Source organism: Bufo bufo, chromosome 2 (genome assembly GCF_905171765.1).
Source record: "Bufo bufo chromosome 2, aBufBuf1.1, whole genome shotgun sequence".
NCBI lineage: Eukaryota > Metazoa > Chordata > Amphibia > Anura > Bufonidae > Bufo > Bufo bufo.
Window position 1 is genome coordinate 643,617,235 of NC_053390.1, and position 20,263 is coordinate 643,637,497.

Here is a 20,263-nt window from a genome sequence, read left to right on the forward strand (position 1 = left end):
CTAGGGGCTCAATACCGGGAAAAAAATGATCAGTTTTATCCTAATGCATTCTGAATGGAGAGCGATCCGTTCATGATGCATCAGTTCAGTCCCTTTTACGTTTTTTGGACGGAGAAAATACAGCAGCATGCTGCAGTTTTATCTCCGGCCAAAAATACTGAACACTTGCCGGAATGCCGGATCCGGCATTAAATTTACATTGAAGTGTATTAGTGCCGGATCCGGCATTAAGTGTTCTGGCAAAACGGATCTGGCTTTTCAGGCTGCGCATGCGCAGACCTTTAAAAATGCAAAAATAAATTAATACCGAATCCGTTTTTCTGGATGACACCGAATAGACGGATCCGGTATCGCAATGCATTTGTCAGACGGATCCGCAGTTTACGTCCGGACTGCCGGAATCCTCTGCCTCAAGTACCCTTAGACCTATTGACTCCAATAGTGTGCAGCAGGATGACCAGGAGAAAAAATAAATACTTCTCACCTTCCATTTTTACCTTACCTATTTTAGAGAGGTTTAATATTAATTTGTACTAGTAATATCCCCAGCAGTATTTTCGTTGTCTTTCACAAAGGAAACCATTTTGAAGTTCCTAATGCTCGGCAGGCTCTGTGTACACAGCACCTGGCTTGAATTCTCTAGTGCACTCTCATTCGGTACAGACAGGAAAATAATGCAAGGAAAAAAAAAAAACTATCTTTAATTGAAGTTAGAGGAAGGTTTATGCAGTGGAAGGGTTTGTTGTACAGGTCTATAAAAGGAACACTATTTTTTATAACCACTTACAGACCTCATGTAGACCATATACGTCTTAGTGGTCCACATTTAAGTCTGCAAGGATGTTTCTAAATGTCCTTGAGAAGTTAGCAGCTGCAGGAGCGGGGAGCCCACTGGGCTCCCAATTGAGAAAGCAGAGACTTTTTTCTACTATTCCTAATTCCCCATCGCTGTATACAGATCAGCCAGTGGCAATATCACTTCCTGCCCTGGTACTAGCAATCATGTGATTGCTGGGTCATGGGTAACTGCACAAGTTGCTGGGCCTCTGCAGGCCAAGATCAGCTCTGCAGTACATGCCAGAAGGCTGTATTGTTAGCATATGCCACCAATGTCAGATAGGTGCGGGTCCCAGCTTTGGGACCTGCAGCTCTCAATCAACTAGAGCAAACCGCGCAAGCAAGGCCCCCCTCTAATCACTTCTATGGGAGTTGCAAAAAACGAGATTTTGTAAAACTTACCAGTAAAATCTCTTTCTCGCTCTTCATTGGGGGACACAGAGACCATGGTATAGCTATGTCCTCTAGGAGGCATTGACACTAGATAAAGCTGTTAGCTCCTCCCCTGGCAGCTATACCCCTGGAGAGAGAGCTTCCGTTTGTGAGAAGCAGTAGGAGAAGCAAGTAAACCAACGAAACAATGTGGAACAGCAACAATGCCAAGAACCGAACCAGGTTCTAACCAGCAGCAGCCACAACTGTGGCCGAACAACAATACTGGGTGGGTGCTGTGTCCCCCAATGAAGAGCGAGAAAGATTTTACTGGTAAGTTTTACAAAATCTCGTTTTCTCGCCCATATTCATTGGGGGACACAGAGACCATGGGACGTCCGAGAGCAGTCCAACAGGGAGGGAAAAACCACAGACCCATGAAGCAAGCGCCCGTGCAGTCAACTAAGAACTGTCGCCTGCAAGACCACGCGGCCCACACAGCGACCATCAATGCATAAGTATGCACCTGGCAACTTCTTGCGAACATGTGCAAGGAGGACCGGAGCCACCTTACATTACTGTGCAGCCAAAGCCCGATTCCTCCTAGCCCAAGAAGCGCCCACCACTTTGGGGGAGTGAGCCGTGACACCTAAAAGGTGGAAACCCGCTCCGAGCGTGGTAAGCTGCAGCACTGCCTGACCGAATCCAACGTGCAATCGCCCTTTGGGGGCCGCCAATCCCCAGCGATGACCCTCCCGAGAGAAAAAGGGGGTCCGTACGCCAAGAGGGACTGGAGGCTGCTAATAATGAGTAGAACACTGACAACGTCCATAATGTAACTCCCTTCCGTAGGGCGCGAAGGAAAGGAACGTGCTATGGAAGTCAGAGACTACCTTCGGGAGAAGAAGGAATGCTGAGAAAACCATATTCAGATCCCAAAGCTGCAAGGACGATACAGAGGAACCATATGTGCCGCTCCTTGAAAGAAGATTCCCACGGGCACCAGGGAACCTGGAAGGCTGCCCAAGACGGAAGTGCCAACACCTGACCCATCAAGGAAACAAGGGCTAAACAAAAGGTCCAACCCTTAAAGTAGAAAGGAAAGAGAAAACCCCAAAGTGAGGGGGACATCTTGGCTTCAGAGAAGCCTCAGAAGGACCTACAGGTCCCAGAATAAATACTGGCGATGCAGACTTCCTGTCCTGAATCATAGTGAGGAAGGTGTCCGCCGAAAAACCCTCTCCACGTTAGAACGGCGGTCTCAATAGCCACGCCGTCATTGAAAAGGTCATGTAAGACTGAACCCCCTGAAATAAGGACGTCTCTGAGTGGCAGTGACTAAGGGACGTCTCCAGGAGAGGTCGGCATATCACGCACGACGAGTCAGTTTCGGATCGACTAGGATGTCTGAATGTCCTCCATCCGGACCTTCCGTAGAACCCTGAGGAGGAGGGGAAGAAACTCCCGCCAAGGAGAATCAGGACCTCCATGGCGGATGCTTCCGGAACTCTGGCTCTGGAGAGAAGGCGGAAGCCCTTGTGAAGATACCGTTAGCACACCCGGACCAATGGAAGAGTCCCTGTAGGAGGAAGAATGTGGAGGGCGGCACAGCCCACCAGTTAGGACCAGATCGTGTCTGGAATGGAAAGGCACCAAACGAATACCCCATGCAACGCAGGTGAGGGAAGGTAGCAACGTAGGAACTACCAAGGCATACGGGGTGACAATGAACCATGAGCCAGAGGGGGACAGGCAGGAGAAGCAATAGGCTAGGTCTAAGCCCCTACCCTGTAAGAGACCGACGCTATACAGAAGTAGCCAAAGATCAAGCGGCCGTGCCAAAAGAACTCCGCCCGAGAAGGAAGCCAGGCAAGGGACCCACAAGTGATGCTAAGAACCCCCTGGAAGACAGAGGATGTCATAATCAGGTGCAAAACCAGCACCAAAAGAAGGATGTAACGATGAATAGCCACCGTATCCACTGGTGGCACCCATATAACACTAGGGTAAGGGTGTCGGGCGCCTGCGAGAACCAACTGTAGCCACGCCCTCTTGGAAATAAGCGAAGGCACCCAGAGCCGTAGTGCCGCAGAAGATGTTTAGTTACTCCCCGCTAGTGGATCACTAGCGGAAGGGGGAAATGCGACGGAAGCACGGTGATGTGCAACACTCCGCCTATGGAAGGATAGCGGACAGTCGGAACCGCATTCAATGGTAGAGTAATTAGCTACCTAAGGAAGGTGTGAGCATACGGCAAATACTGGTCAGTGGTAGAGAGAATACCCCACCTAAGAAGGGGGGCGAATGCCCACAGCGAACTAGCGCATATGGCGAGTCCTGTACCCCGTGGAGTGCAATAGTGCACCTAAGGGGGTAATGTATACAGCACATAATGTAACCAGTGACAATGTCATCGCGCCACTGATGGATCTGCATATGGCAGGTCCCGAACCCCAAGTCATTGTACTTAGTCCACCTATGGCAGGGGACAATGTATAAAGCAGGCACTGTATTCTGAAGTAGTGCAGTTACACCACCAAAGGAAGTGGGTAATGCACTCATATCAGGATCCGAATCAGAGGTTCTCCCCTCTTTATGGACGGACCTGCCCCAGTGAGGGAGGGTGTGTCTGAGCATGATTTTTAGGGAGGAAGAGTAGGGGAGCGGAAATATTCAAGGAGAAAATTGTCCTGCTGCGGTTCGCTTGTGCGTAGAGCTACCCTTCAGAATCTCGACCCTGGCAGTTGTGGACTGCGCAGGCGGGGACTTATCAACCAAACCCCCCGAGGGTGGAACGGAAACTCCCAAAAGTCTCTCCACCGGATTGCGAAGGTGGTGCATTATCAACCAAAGAACCCCGGAGGGTGGATGGGAGATTTCAGCGGACCCCACTGGTCTGCGCAGGTGGAGAATTATTAACCAACAACCAGGAGGGTGGATTGGGAATCCCAGAGGTCCTCCACTGTATGGCGCAGGTGGAGAATTTATCAACCAAACGGCCCCGTAGGACGGATTGGGATCCTGCAGAGAACCTTCACTGAGTTGCGCAGGTGGAGAATAATCAACCAACCCTGCGGTGGTCCGTCACTGGATTTTGCAGGTGGAGAATCATCAACCAAACGGCCCCGGAGGACGGATAGGGATCCTGCAGTGGTCCTGCATTGGATAGTGCAGGTGGAGAATCATCAACCAAACGGCCCGGAGGCGGTATTGGGAATTATGCAAGTGTGGCTGAGGAGGGGGATCCGTACGGACGGACATGTCCTATATTACAATTTTTTAATATTTTTTTCATAAAACTAGGAAGCCGGCCTAAGGGGTTAAATCCTCCACTCATGTACAGTGTACTTAGGGGAAGGGCCCCAGATAATCAGGTGCCAGCCCAAGAATGGTGGGTGGCCATGAAGGGTTAAGGCAGTGGCTCAGCAGGCGACTGGGGGAGGGGGAGAAGGGACGAAGGCTGCGGCCCAGCAAGCCGCAGCGCGGCTTTTCAGAGATTGCCTTCACCCCTCCTCTGGTCCAGCAGGGTCACCCCTTCAGCTACTGGCACCATAGTGGCAGGACGCTGGAAAGGGGGGCTTGGATGGGTGACCCCTTGGCTGGCGGGATGCAGGGGAGCGAGGCTGCCCTGGTCCACCTTGTCTTCTGTGGGGGAGGCAGCAGTGCGGGACACCGGCACTGGCGCAACTCGACCCCGGGAGAACAGGGAGGCGAGGCGTCCCTGTTTGCCCATCTGAAAAAGAAGGGGGAAAAAAATAAACTAAAATAAAAAATCTTCAGGAGATCCCTGCAGAGCAGGGAGGTCTTGCCTCCTATTGACACTAGAAAAAACTGAAGCTCTCTCTCCAGACTGGAGGGGGTATAGCTGCCAGGGAAGGAGCTAACAGCTTTATCTAGTGTCAACGCCTCCTAGAGGACATAGCTATACCATGGTCTCTGTGTCCCCCAATGAATATGGGCGAGAAGTAGCCAACAGCATGCTGCACCTGTTCAAGAGATAGGTTCAGGTCTCACAGGTGGGACCAGCACCTATCCGACATTGGTGCTGGTCCCACAATTAATATGCCCTCAATTAATTTTGCGCATTCTGTGCCGACGGACTTTACAAAAACAAGTTTTAGGCTAGTGTCACATCTCTTGCATTGTGATCCAGCAGCTAGTTCGGGCAGAGAATGCCAGGAATCGGACGGACACAAGCTTCAGCGGTTTCTGTCTGGCTGATTCTTGGCATTTTTGCCAGACAGTGGCCCGGATCTCCACCGGACGCAATTACAGTTAATGGGTCCAGGACGGCATTCCGGTTGCATCCGGCAGTGCCAGTTCCGAACAATTGCTGCCAGAGATGTGAAACTAGCCTTAGTATACTGTATCTGGGCCCTGAATGTTCCAAACACTAAACAATTCTATACAGAAAAAACTATAAAAAAAAAACAAACATCAAGCCTGAAATTACATAGAGAAACCTTCTATTAGACTTGTGGATTGGCCCAATTCCCCAAACCTCTTGTTGACCCATACCTTGAACTTAAACATAAAGCCCACACTCTACTCCCACGGTACGGAGATCAGAAACGGACGGCTAATGGGAACACACCAGTAACCACGCTCCGGCACGGTTCAGCTATTCATGGCATAATACGTTATGTTGATATTTAAATTGCTTCACTTTGTTATTTCATATCTACTTTTTTTTTTAAATAAAGCATTCAATCTGTTGCCTGATGAACTGACAGTGTTGGACACAGATTATATAAAGTCCACATAAAAGAATAGTAAGCCAACCTTTGTTTTTCTGATCTTCTGCTTCAGACTTCCTCCTAGTGCTTTTTTCACTAGGGAGTGCTGGGCTTTTTCTCAAGGGTAAAGCATCAGAACTCTGTATAGATGTATCAGCAGGAGCTGGTGCCTTAAATGAAAAGATAGCCCAAAATATCAAATAACCTTCAGCCTAGCAGTATAATAAATGCCATAGAAATCTATCGAGCAATAGGATGCCACTTTAATTTCCCGTGGGATTTATAGCTGTGGTCCATCTTTTGATCAATCAATTACAGAGCTTCTTATATTAGCTGTTTTATTAAGAAGAATGGAATAAGTAACATTAACCACTTACAGAGAGGGCTGGAAAGGCATCGGCATCTCTGTTTTGCATTTCATACAAAGACTTGGATTCCTCAATCACTTGCTTCTCCTGACGTTCCTCAGGAGTTAAGCCAAAGTGAATGTTCTCTCTCTTGAAGTAACCAGACTCCTCACTCTGCTCCAGCTTCCTGTAATAAGAGGGCAGAAAGAAGTCATGTGTATCCAAATTTCTTTTTGGGCTACATAATATTTGGGCTTCTTCTTGTATTACAGACCCCACAGGAGCAATGCAATTAACCAATTTTCAGTTTCTAACAGATCATTTTCAATCACTTCTCAAATATTGCTTTCCGAAAGGCATTGCCCTTATATTAAGAACATAAAGAAGTTTAGATGGCCAATCAACAGCTATGATAGTGCAGTATAAATATTAATACTAAACAACTCTCAGAAATATGGGAGGGGGGGGCATTTATAATGTGGGGTTTGGGGCATGATGCAACGGAATAGAGAAGCACTGCCTAAAAGGGCATCAGTTTTGGGGAACGAACTGGAAAAATGAGGGAGAGCCCATTAATGGTCCCAGAAGGATGAAAAGAACGAGAGGAGAGGAAAGATGAGAGAGGCATCTAGTTAGCTGCCATAACATTACTATTCCTGTAGTTCACATCTTCCAGTCATATTAAGCAGCATAAGAGCTACTAAAGGAAGAGGTCAAATCCTCCATATTACAGGGATGCTCAATCTGCGGCCCTCCAGCTGTTGCAAAACTACAACTCCCACCATGCCCTGCTGAAGCCTGATAGCTGTTCGGGCATGCTGGGAGTTGTAGTTTTGCAACAGCTGGAGGGCCTCAGGTTGAGCATGCCTGCTCCATAAGAATAAGATCATTTAGCTTGAAAAACCAAAAGGAGGTTCCCACTGTTTCCAAAGTATGTGGCGGGTGTTTTACCATGCAATCTATGGAGATGAAAGTTAACAGCATAAGCCACTACCAATCAGACAACTGTGACGTAAATGGAGGGATGTCCTTTTTGTAGGAATAAAATCTATAATATATATTGTGGATAGGCCATACATTCCCTGTCACATAACAGTCATATAAAACTATATAGGCACAATTTTGATATCCTAAAACAATTCATTTAAGCTACATTCACATCTGAGTCGGCGGCTCCGTTCAGGGTTTCCATCACAGAGTTTGTCAAAAATAGCAGAGAGAAAAGTTCTGCATAAAGGACTTTTTTTTTCTCTGAAAAACAAAAACAAAAAAACTTCTAACGGATCTGTTAGGCTCCGTTCCCGTCAGTTTATTTATTTTATTATTTTATGCACCTATATAGCGGTACTATATTCTGCAGCGCTTTACAGACATTAGCATCACACTCTCCCCAATGGGGCTCACAATCAGTTCCCTGTCAGTACATTTTTGGAGTGTGGGAGGTAACCAGAGTACCCGTAGGAAACCCACGCAAACACGGGGAGAACATACAAACTCCATGCAGAGGTTGTCCTTGGTCGGATTTCGAACCTAGGACCCCCAGTGCTAACCACTGAGCCACCGTGTGTGCTAAATACAGCACTTCCATTATTTTAGTTCTTCTGCTCCCATAACGGAGAAACAGAAAGAAATAGATAGTAAGGCTGTATTCACATCAGCGCTAATATAGTGTTTCCAAATTGGGCTTCAACTCCCCTTTCATACCCACGGTCAAGTGACCACAACTATCTGGCGTACACTGATGTGACACGAATTTTGTTCGGTCTGCTGATCGCATGACTTCCGCCAATTGCAGCCCCATCGTCTTACACAGCGTACCCGTAATATGATGTTAGGCGAGTGCCTGCTCATTTGAGCGCAGGCACAGTGCACAATCGGTTGACAGGATGTCATACATCACAGAAGCCCGGCTCAAAGCTTGTCAGGGAAAGCCACCTGCTAGTTTCAGCCGCGCAGGGGCACAGAGTTCACCAATATTAACTTGTAACAGAACGCCAGGCCGCATCAGTGTACACTGGATAACCGCAGTCACGTGTCAGAAAAAGGAGTCAAACTGGAAACACTATTAGTAAATAAATTGTTTTACGATACCATAATTAGGTCTATACACTTTTATATGCAGACAGCAAACAATAAGTATGGCAGCACACTGTTATACATGCAAACAAAATAACTAGAGATTAGGGATAACTAGAGATTTGCGCACATTTTTGATCAAACGTGTGTCGGGTCCATCTACCAACGTCAAAGTGGCTTCTACAGAAGGGTTCCTAATTCAAAATAATCCCTAATCTCTAGTTCTTTTGTTTGCATGCAACAGTGTTCTTCCATACGTATTTTGTTTGCTGTTTGTATGTAGCTTTATGGATGTGCATCTGTAACTTTGGAGGTGCTAGTCGACATTTTCTTGCAGTACACACTATTACATGACTGCACAACCCCTTTAGTATTTCACTTCAGTTATGTTCATGACCAGAATTCCAATCTTTGTAGCAGGTCAGAGCATTTTACCTTCCAGGCACTTTCGGAGGAGTCCTGCTCCGTCCCTTGTTCTCGTTCAGGGTAGCTTGATCTGGAGACATCCCATGCTGCTTGTTTGTGGTAATTTGTTGCAGACGAGAGGGCATAGGCTGCACTTTTACAGCTTTTCCATAATTCTTCTGTCCCCTGTAATCCTTCTCTAAAGATTTGGGGGGGGGGGGGGGGGGGGGGGGAATTATTAGAGAAACCGCAAGCCTTGCCCCGTTATCTTAGGTTGTGCCAAGCATAAAAGTTATCCCCTATCCACAGGATAGGGCATAACAAACTGATTGGTGGGTGTCTGACTGCAGGGGTCCCATATTCCTGTCCTGATTGAGCAGGTCAAGCATGCGCCTTCTCTCTCCATTCATTCTGTATAGGACTGCCTGTAATAAGCCATCGCTGGTAGTCGCATAGAGAATGAATAAAGCAGCAGGGTGCATGCTCAGCCAGCGGTTCAATTAAGACAGGAACACGGAACCCCGCTACCTCTGGCAGTCCCATAGAGAATGAATGAAGCGGCAGGGCTCATGCTCAGCCAGCGGCTCCATTAAGACAGGAACACGGAACCCCGCTACCTCTGGCAGTCCCATAGAGAATGAATGAAGCGGCAGGGTGCATGCTCAGCCAGCGGCTCCATTAAGACAGGAACACAGAACCCCGCTACCTCTGACAGTCCCATAGAGAATGAATGAAGCGGCAGGGTGCATGCTCAGCCAGCGGCTCCATTAAGACAGGAACACAGAACCCAGCTACCTCTGGCAGTCCCATAGAGAATGAATGAAGCGGCAGGGCTCATGCTCAGCCAGCGGCTCCATTAAGACAGGAACACGGAACCCCGCTACCTCTGGCAGTCCCATAGAGAATGAATGAAGCGGCAGGGCTCATGCTCAGCCAGCGGCTCCATTAAGACAGGAACACAGAACCCCGCTACCTCTGACAGTCCCATAGAGAATGAATGAAGCGGCAGGGTGCATGCTCAGCCTGTCACTCCATTAGGACAGAAACATGGTACCCAGCTATCTCTGTCAATTCCATAAAAAAGGAATGGGCACATGCTTGGCCTGCTGCTCCATCTGGACAAGAACACGGGAACCCATTCTCAGGATTGGTGGGGACCCCCATGGATCAGATAGCTGACCTCTCTCTTGTGGATATCGGATAACTATCATACTTGACACAATCCCTCTAACATGTAAAACCCAAACATGAGTACACATGCTTACCTACGTGACCACTTGTGCTACTTGCAGAGGTCTTCTTTACCTTTTTCCCTGCAACAGTGTTCCAACCATCTGCACTTGTGTTTAAGGAGATGGGCTTAAGATTTTTCAATTGAACAACATGTCTAAAAACGAAAAGTCAGTAAACAGATGAAAAAGCTGAAACTACTGATAACTAATCACACCAACCTATAGAAAACCAAAAACAATATCAGCTGCCGCTACTGTTCTCAACTTTAGACTACTTCGGTCCACATTTTGTGGTGCTACGCTGAGTCCTATACAGGTACATTGTTATATAGTTGATAAAGTTGAAGAAAGACACGGGCCAATCAAGTCCAACCTCTAATTCTACTGTGGTGATACAGAGAAAGGAAAATCCTCATGAGATAGATACCCCCTACCCCATTTTGGGAGGTAAATTTCCTCCCAGTCCCCAAATATGGCAACCAGAATACATCCCTGAATTAACGTCCCATCTATAGAAATCTAGTAACATAACCAGTAATATTTTTACTTTCAAGAAAGGCATCCAATTCCCTCCGGAACCTTTTCAGTGATTCAGCCACCACAACCTCCCCTGGTAGAGCGTTCCATAGTATCACTGCTCTTAGGCCGCATGCACACGACAGTGGTGTGTTTTGCGGTCCGCAAATCGCGGATCCGCAAAACACGGATGGCGTTCGTACGCATTCCGCAATTTGCGGGAACGGCACAGACAGCCTTCATTATAAATTCCTATTCTTGTCCGCAAAGCTATTCTTGCGCTATTTTTTTAGCGGGGCCACGGAATGGAGCAACACTCTGTGTGCTGTCCGCATCTTTTGCAGCCCCATTGAAGTGAATGGGTCCGCATTCGAGCCGCCAAAACGACGGCTTGGATGTGGACCCAAACAACAGCCGTGTGCATGAGGCCTCACAGAGAGCAAAAGGTGAAAGCTTATTTCCCATAGACAGAGGATGCCTCCTTATCCTGGTAAGACCAGGTTGGTTACCTTGGTCAAAAGAAACCAGCAGTATAAGGGTGGGTTAACATCACGTTTTATGCCTCAGTTTGACATATACGTTAGAAAAAAAATAAAAATACAAAAACGCAGCACACCACTTTCTTCTATCCTGCACAGTCCGGTTAAAAAAAAGTATACTTTTTTTTTACAATAGTAAGAAAATGTATACTTTTTTTTTTTACACAATCGAACTGTATGGTGAACGGATTGATGCCACTGTATGGTGAACGGATTGATGCCACTGTAGGTCATCAGTCTTAGGCATCCATTTAACGTATACGTTTTTTGTATACGTTAAAAGAATGGGAAAAACGTGATGTGAACCCACCCTAAGATCTGGAAATAACCACAGAAAATACATACTTTCGCCCCAGTTCCTCCACAAAGACGACGGCCGGTCCATTATCTGCACCAACTTCCTGAATGTGCGCGCTATAAAACGTTCCGCCTGACTCCAAGCGGACCTACAATTAGCAATTACCAGAATGGATTAAATGAGTACAGTGCACTTGGAGCATGAAGTACAAAAGGGTTTCCTAAAAAGATCTTCAAATGCAGACAAATAGACTGAATGTGAGAAGAGCCCTGAGCACATAATGTACCATACAGGATCAGCACATAATTAAAAATATAAATAAACGTATAAAACTTTTGGAAGCAGCTAATGCGTGTTCTTCTCACAGTGTTCATATATGTAATAGGAGTAGAGCAATTATGAACACAGCAAACTAGAACTGTGAAAGTTAATATTAAAGACGTATTCCAGTATTAGCACTAGGTTTCACAGACTTTATTGTATGTTCTGTTTGCAGTCATGGAATCCTAACGGTTTACTTCTAGAGAATGAACATTAGAGCGATATTAAATACAGATTTAAAAAAAAAAAAAAAAATTTTACTACAATAAAACACTTGCAAAAAACATTTACTTTTTTTTTTATCGCCGCAGCCTAAGACCCATAGCTTTTTTTTTTTCTTTCTACGGGGCTGTGTTAGGGCTTTATTTTTGTGGGACGACTTGTAGCTTTCATTGCTATCATTTTGGGGTACATAACACTTTTTGATCTATGGCATTTTTATTAATTTTTTTCCAGTGGTGAATAAGAAAAAACTGCAATTCTTGCATTTTTTTTAATCAACTATATAATAGTTTATAACTATTAAGTGATAACTCTGTAGAGTGGTTCGTTACACATGCAGCAATACCAAATATGTGGATAGGGCGTTTATTTTTGCAACTTTTTCCACTGAACATTTTTTTTTTCAATGGAAAAAACGAGATTTTTGTATAATTTACCAGTAAAATCTCTTTCTCGCAATTTCTTGAGGGACACAGAAGACCTTGGGTATAGCTCAGCTCGCTAGGAGGTGTGACACTAAGTGAAAACTGTTAAGCCCCTCCTCCAGCAGCTATACCCTCAGCCTGGAGAGAGAGACAGCCAGTTGTGTGTCCAAGTAGTGAGAAAAGGCAATGTCCAACAAGTGGAACCAACAAGCCAACTACCCAATGGGGTAAACCAAGTCCGGAAACAGTGTAGAAAAAACAATGAATGGGTGGGTGCTGTGTCCCCCAAGGAAGAGCGAGAAAGAGATTTTACTGGTAAGTTATACAAGAATCTCGTTTTCTCGCCTATTTTCCTTGGGGTACACAGAAGACCTTGGGACGTCCGAGAGCAGTCCAAGGGGGGGGAAGGGGGGGAACACAGCTCCAAGGCGAAGCACCCGAAGGCATCAAGTAACCGCCGCCTGCAAACCCAGGCGGCCCAAGGCAGCATCCGCCGAAGCCCGAGCATGCACCCTGTAGAACCTGGCAAGGCGTGCAAGGAAGACCGGTGGCCGCCTCGCACAAATTTGCGGCCGAAGCCCAATGTCTCTGGGCCAGGATGCACCGACCGCTCTGGTGAAATGAACGGTGACACCGAAGGCGGAACCCTCCCCTGGTGCGGTAACCTCAGCAATAGCCTTCTGATGAAGCGGGGGAAAGCCACCCTGGAGGCCGTCAAACCTTTGCGCGGACCTCCTGGAAACACAAGAGTCCGAGCGTCGACAAGAGCCGGTGATCTCTAAGTAAAACTGCAAGGCCCGAACAACATCCAATCGGTGAAGTGTCCGTTCCCGGGGGTGGGAAGGGGAGGACGATAGCCTCGTTGAGATGAAAGGCAGATACCACCTTCAGAAGGAAGGAAGGGACAGGATGGAGAACCCCCCTGTCCTATGGAAGGACAGAAGGCTCGGAACAAGAAGGGCCGCCATTCAGACACCCGTCTGAGAGACATGATGGCTACAGAAAAACAACAGTACAGGACAGAAGGAGTAGAGAGAACTTCTGTAACGGCTCCAAAGGAAAGCTTGGAGCGCCGAGAGCTCAGTATGTAGTGCACAGGGTGGTACAGAGGAACCAATGAGCCACTCCGTGGAAGAAGGTCTTGACAGTCCCAAGAGGGGCCAGGAACGCTGGAAGATGATGGACAGCGCCGACACTTGACCCTTCAAGGAACAGAGTCCCAGGTCCAGGCCGGACTGGAGAAGGACAGAACTATTAGGGGGGAAAGGCAGAGTGGGGAAAAGCTCAGCTTCCCACAGAACCTCAGGTAAGAACTCTAAGTCCGATAATAGATCCTGGATGAAGCATGGCCGGGAGCGAACACTAGCGTGCCCGCTGGAATCGCCTGGGAAAGCGGGGAAAAAACCCAATGTGATCAGGCGCAGACAAGTAACACGGGCAGAAGAGTCCGGCAAAACTGGTCCCGTCGGCCCCCGAGCAACGTCGTCCCGTACCCACCTGGAGTGGGGGAGCAGAAGGACAGACGGAAGGAACCGAAAGGGTCCTCCCAGCATCCGACAGATGCCAGGACAATGTTCGATGTTGCCACCAGAGGAAGGGGTTCTATAGTCCCGGTGTGGGAGATCTAAGGACAATCTGGACCGAAGGGTAGTCCTCCCAAGTTACCGAGAAATTAAGTTTACAGCAGGACCATCGCCTAGAATGGAAAACGCAATCTGCACCCAAGCGGGAGGACAGAACGCGGTAGACCCGGTAAATGGGCGCACAGCTAGTACAGCCAGAGTGAACGAGGGAGACGGTACGATGGCCACAAGGAACACCGGAACCATCCAAGTGAAAAACCATGCTCTCCCCAGAGGGGAGGGCAGTGAAGGAACAGCCTCTGAAGCCTGGCCGGGGCAGACGCCACATCGGAATGATATGTCCCGAGCGGGAGCCAAAACAGAGCCGACGAGAAAAAGCAGTCGAGACCGAGGCCGGCATAACACCCTCCAACCGAAAGGAGGAGTGGGCAACAGGGAAGTCATAGTAGGACAGCTCAAAGGCAGAACACCCGCTACTCTGTGAGACGCCCGGCTCACCGCCTCGCAGAAGGCGAATACCCTGAATAATCAATTCACAGCCTGACAGAACGTTACTAACAAAAAACAATAAATAATTTATTAGGGATAATGGTGGGTATAGATAAAATCAGGCGTACAGGAAATCAGTAGTGTGGAGAGGGACCTATAATATACCATCCACAACTCTGATAGCCTGACTAAATTACCTATATATATGTGGCAAGAATCCAGTGTTGGAGCACACTGATATCCAGCCTAAGTATATAGGGTGTAATGTATGCAGCACCCAACCTGGGGTTACTATGTAGAGTGCAATTCACTGTTACAGCTGCTAATTGTGTTTTCTAGCAAGCTGGTGAATTCACAACTCCGTAAATGCGGTGCACTGGGTTCTGACTCACCCAGAAGCGGCTCCCCTGTTGGCTGAGTGATGTATGTAACTTAGCTGTGCTCTCACAACGGCACTGGTGATCACTATATCACTGCAGTGACATGCCCTATGCGCTGAGCACAGCTGACATCAGTACTCCGCTCTACGCGTTTCAACATGCTTATGCAATTGCATGTCTCATCAGGAGCGAGCTACACTTGGTATTTAATTTAAGATGTCATGAAACAAACACCGCACTGTAACGTGCGTCTCTCGGCCCTGTGATGGCCATGTGTGGCCAGCCGCACGCAGAGTCTAAATAATCTAAGACCCGCCCCCATGCCGGTGGGTGTCGGCTCCAGCATCTAATCAGGGATAGAAACGCATCCTCTGATGCGCTCCCTGACTATGCCGTCGCCCTTTACAGCGTCATGCCAGCACGGGGAGGAGCATCACTATGCTCTCTTACATCTAAAGGGAATTATTCCGATGCGGTCATAAAAGCAGTCAAGTGACAGCACTCAGACAAGATGATCAGGGTATTACAAGGAGATCGATTAGAGAAAAGAACAGCCATAAATGCCTAATTACAGCAAAGTAGGTGACATATTTGAGTTGGAATATCTTACAAAGTACACCACTATGCATAAGATGATATGACATCTAGTGTCTAATAATCACCTAAAGGACATATTAGAGGCGCTACTGAAATGCATACAGTTGCATAATGATACAAAGGAGCTCTAAATAAAGCAGGCAAAAGACAATGCCTCATTTAGTCCCTTGGGGTGAACAGTGTCTAGTTTAAAGATCCACTGTGTCTCCTTGCGGAGCAATGACAAATCAATGTCACCTCCGCGAATGGATGTAGTGACATGTTCAAACCCCTGGACCCGCAGCACGTCTGGATTGTCCTCATGAGACTCACAGACATGGCGTGCAACAGATGTATCGCGCTTGTTCTTAATGTCCAATAGGTGTTCACCAACACGTCTCCGTAGCTCGCGCCTTGTTTTCCCCACATACTGTACACCACACACACACACAGGTGATGAGGTACACTACTCCCACTGATGTACATCTGATAAAGGATCTGATAGAAAATCTCTCCTTTGTTACTTGGCTCATGAAATATGGCCCCTTCATGATGTTACTGCAGATGACACATTTACCACATGGAAAGGTGCCAGTAAGTGTATTCCTGAACCAGGTATCCGATGTGGGGTGTAGATAAATACTGTGGACCAGGCGGTCACGTATATTAGAGCTACGACGGAATGTGATGGCGGGACGATCTGACACTAGTGCACCAATGTCAGGGTCAGATTGTAGGATGGGCCAATGTTTCTGAAGAATCTCCTGTATACGTGTTTCTGCTTTATCATATGTAGCTATGATTCTCGGGAGATGTTGGTCCAGTGGCCTCTGCTTAGGGGTCAATAATTGATCACGGTTAACACTCATCGAGTGATGGTAGGCCTTTCTGAGTGTTTGCTCAGGATACCCCCTGCGTGTGAACCGTGACCGCAGGTCATTCACGGCCACCTTGAAATCCCTCAATTCTGAGCAGTTCCTCCTGGCCCTCAGATACTGGCCTTTAGGAATGCCGCGTCTGAGGGCCAGGGGGTGGCCACTGTCCCACCTCAACAGGCTGTTCGTGGCTGTCTGCTTCCGGAACAGGTTGGTCGTAATTCTCCTGTCTGATGCCACAGTGATAGTCAGGTCCAGAAATGTAATTGCCCTCTCCTGTATATCGGACGTAAAAAATAGGCCTAGCTGATTGCTGTTTAATTCAGGTACAAATTTAGTGAACCAATCCTTCGACCCTTTCCATAGCAGAAACACGTCGTCGATATACCTGATCCAGATTAATATCGACGACGTGTACTGTTCCATGGAATCACTAAACACAACCTCCTTTTCCCACCAGCCCAGGTAGAGATTTGCGTAAGTCGGGGCACACGGGCTACCCATCGCAACTCCCCTGAGCTGGTGGAAAACCTGACGGTCAAACAGGAACATGTTGTGATTCAGGACAAATTCTAATAGGTCCATCACAAAAATATTGTGGCGGTTAAGGTGTGCAGCTCTCTGTTGGAGGAAGGCCCGTACAGCTTGACAGCCCTTGTCATGTAGAATAGAGCTGTACAGGGCCTCCACATCCAAACTAGCAAGCCAAGTGTCTGCCTCACATTGAATGCCCTCAAGGCGTTGTAAAACATCTATCGTGTCGCGGGCATAGGATGGTAAACATGCCACAAAGGGCCTCAAGATCACATCAACATATGTGCTAATGTTGGCTGTGAGGCTCCCAATCCCCGACACGATGGGTCTGCCTTTGAGTGGTATACTCTGCTTGTGTAACTTAGGAAGGCTATAAAACACAGCCCGGATCAGGAACTTGGGTAACAGGAACTCCAGTTCGGTCTTGTTGATAAGTTTCTCCCTTAACGCTTTCTTTAGGAGTGTGGACAGCTGTTCCCTAAAAATGGAGGTTGGGTCCGATGGGAGGCGTCTATATGTGGTGGCATCTTGTAAAATGGTGAGGCACATATCACAATATGCTTCCTGATCCATAATGACAATATTACACCCCTTATCTGTTCTTTCCTGGGGACTAAGGTTGTCACGACCTAAAGGTTGACCCTTCAGATTTTGAAGGTCCTGAGTAACAACCGTGACAAAGGTGTCAATGGGGGTATTGTCGTTTATCGGGGGGAACATTTTGGACGGATATCGCAAGTCTGTGAATGGGCCATCACCAATATCCCTAGTGCCTTCCTCATATAGACCAGCCAGTAGCTGTACATCTTCTACCTCCTCCATCCTAATGCCCAACTCCTGACACATGTGAGTGTCATGAGTAAGAATTTTTTTTTTCCATTTAAGCTTGCGTGCATAAAGGTGAAGGTCTTTGACCCAATTGAGCAGATAAAATTTTTGTAGAGGTACAAAAGAGAGGCCCTTTCGTAGAACCTCTATTTCTGGTTGAGACAGCATGCGTTTAGACAGATTCACCACTTGGAGGTCCTCTATTTGGGACCCTCTGTTGTCTTTTTGTGGCGTAAAAGGTAGTCTGAAACGGGGGGTGTATTGTCTAAAAAAAAAAAAAACCTAGATCCTCTGCCTGATCTTTCACCTCGTGTTCTTGATGACCCTCTGGATCCCCCTCTGCCTCTAAATGTATTAGATCCTGTTTCAATGTCCGTATCTGCCTCAGAGGATGACAACTCTGTATCAACCTCCGAAGTAGTTGGTCGTTTTGGGCCAAAATCAAACACCTTCCCTTCTTTGAAGTCCTTAATGTCCCTGTTGTATAAAAAGGTGTTTCTTTTCTTTAATGTAACAAGTGAACCGTTCTATATTCTGCTGCAATAGAGTCTCCTTTTTAACAAAGTCAGTGTGTTCACTGAACTTTTTGGTTTGAGCTATGCTTTTTTTCAGCTTACTGTCACTCTTGTTGAGCAGCCGTTTTTCCTCGTCAAGTAGTAGCCTCATAAAGGCGTAAAGAGCCATCAATCGACTCTTGTTCCCACTTGGCGAGGAAATCACTGATACGAACACGAGCGGTGGGAAAAAGGAGACTTTTGTATTACTTACCAGTAAAGTCTCTTTCTCGCTCTTCCTTGGGGGACACAGGAAACCATGGGTATAGCTCTGCTCCCTAGGAGGCGTGACACTAAGTGAAAGCTGTAAGCCCCTCCTCCATCAGCTATACCCTTCAGCCTGGAGAAGAGACTGCCAGTTGCGTGTCCAAGTAGTGAAAGATAACCACCAACCGGAAAAACTGTCGAGCCCCAACGGGGGCCACCAAGCCGGAACCACAACTGTAACCCAAATGAAGGGCGGGTGCTGTGTCCCCCAAGGAAGAGCGAGAAAGAGACTTTACTGGTAAGTAATACAAAAGTCTCCTTTTCTCGCCCATATTCCTTGGGGGACACAGGAAACCATGGGACGTTCCAGAGCAGTCCCAGAAGGGAGGGACCAGAACAAACTCAACCAACACCAGGGGCATCAATCAACTGCCGCCTGCAACACCAAACGGCCTAAAGCAGCGTCAGCCGACGCATGAGTATGCACCCTGTAGAACTTGGTGAAGGTGTGCAAGGAGGACCAAGTGGCCGCCTTGCAAATCTGCTCCGTAGAAGCCCGATTCCTCTGAGCCCAGGAAGCCCCGACCGCTCTAGTGGAGTGAGCAGTAACACCAAGGGGCGGAACCTTGCCCTTGGCGAGATAAGCCTCAGTAACAGCCATCTTGACAAAACGGGCGATAGCAACTTTGGATGCCGCCATCCCTCTGCGCGACCCCTCCGGGACCACAAAGATCGAGTCAGTATGCCTGAAAGAGCTGGTTACTTCCAGGTAAATCTTGAGCGCCCTGACAACGTCCAGGCGATGAAGCTTCCTCTCCCGCGGGTGGGAAGGGGAAGGACACAAAGAGGGGAGAACGATGTCCTCGTTCAGATGAAAGGCGGAGACCACCTTAGGAAGGAAGGAAGGGACCGGACGAAGAACCACCTTGTCCTGGTGGAACACAAGGAAAGGTTCCAGACAGGAGAGTGCAGCCAATTCGGACACCCTCCGAAGAGAGGTGACGGCTACAAGGAAAATAACCTTGCAGGACAGAAGTCGCAAGGAAACCGTCCGCAGAGGCTCGAAAGGAGAAGCCTGGAGCGCTGAGAGAACCAGGTTCAGGTCCCAGGGCGGTACCGGAGGGCGGTACGGGGGAACCGCGTGAGCCACGCCCTGAAGGAAGGTCTTGACAGGACCAAGGGGGGCCAGTGGGCGCTGAAACAAAATGGACAGCGCAGACACCTGACCCTTCAAAGAACTAAGGCCCAGACCTTGGGCCAGTCCGCTCTGCAGGAAGGACAAAACGGTGGGGAGAGAAAAGCGGAGCAGGGGAATCCCCAGATCGGCACAGAACCCCAAAAAGGTCCTCCAGGTCCTATAATAGATCCTAGAAGAGGACGGCTTACGGGCGCGGATCATGGTGCGGACGACGTCCGCAGAAAAACCCCTACGTGTCAGGACGGTGGTCTCAACAACCACGCCGTCAAACGTAGGGACCCTAAACGCGGGTGGAAGATCGGTCCCTGAGAGAGAAGATCTTCCCTGGCGGGCAGCGACCAGGGCGCGTCTGCCAGGAGCAGCATGAGGTCGGCATACCAAGACCGGCGGGGCCAGTCCGGAGCGACCAGAATCACCGAGACGCCTTCCGCCGCGATCTTCCGAAGGACCTTGGGCAGGAGAGGGATGGGAGGGAATATGTATGGGCGCGCGAAGCCTCGCCAAGGAAGAACGAGGGCGTCGGCTCCGCAAGCTCCCGGATCCCTGGCCCTGGACAGAAAGGCGGGGACCTTGTGATTGAATTTTGAGGCCATGAGGTCCACGTCCGGTATGCCCCAACGAGGGCAAATGGCCTCGAATACCTCCGGGTGAAGAGACCACTCGCCGGGGTCGACGGTGGTGCGACTGAGGAAGTCCGCCGCCCAATTGTCCAC

The 20,263-nt window shown here is 48.2% G+C and overlaps 1 protein-coding gene across 1 annotated transcript in view; it reads right to left on the reverse strand.

Moving 5' to 3' along the window:
• OTUD4 (OTU deubiquitinase 4) overlaps positions 1–20,263 on the reverse strand; it is a 77,499-nt gene that overhangs the window by 5,704 nt on the left and 51,532 nt on the right. Inside the window, exons 11-15 of the mRNA XM_040418505.1 lie at positions 11,406–11,506; positions 10,039–10,160; positions 8,804–8,972; positions 6,323–6,479; positions 5,992–6,115 (exon numbers count right to left, since the gene is read on the reverse strand). Of these exons, the coding sequence (XP_040274439.1) occupies positions 5,992–6,115; positions 6,323–6,479; positions 8,804–8,972; positions 10,039–10,160; positions 11,406–11,506 (673 nt within the window). The remainder of the gene's footprint in view (positions 1–5,991; positions 6,116–6,322; positions 6,480–8,803; positions 8,973–10,038; positions 10,161–11,405; positions 11,507–20,263) is intronic.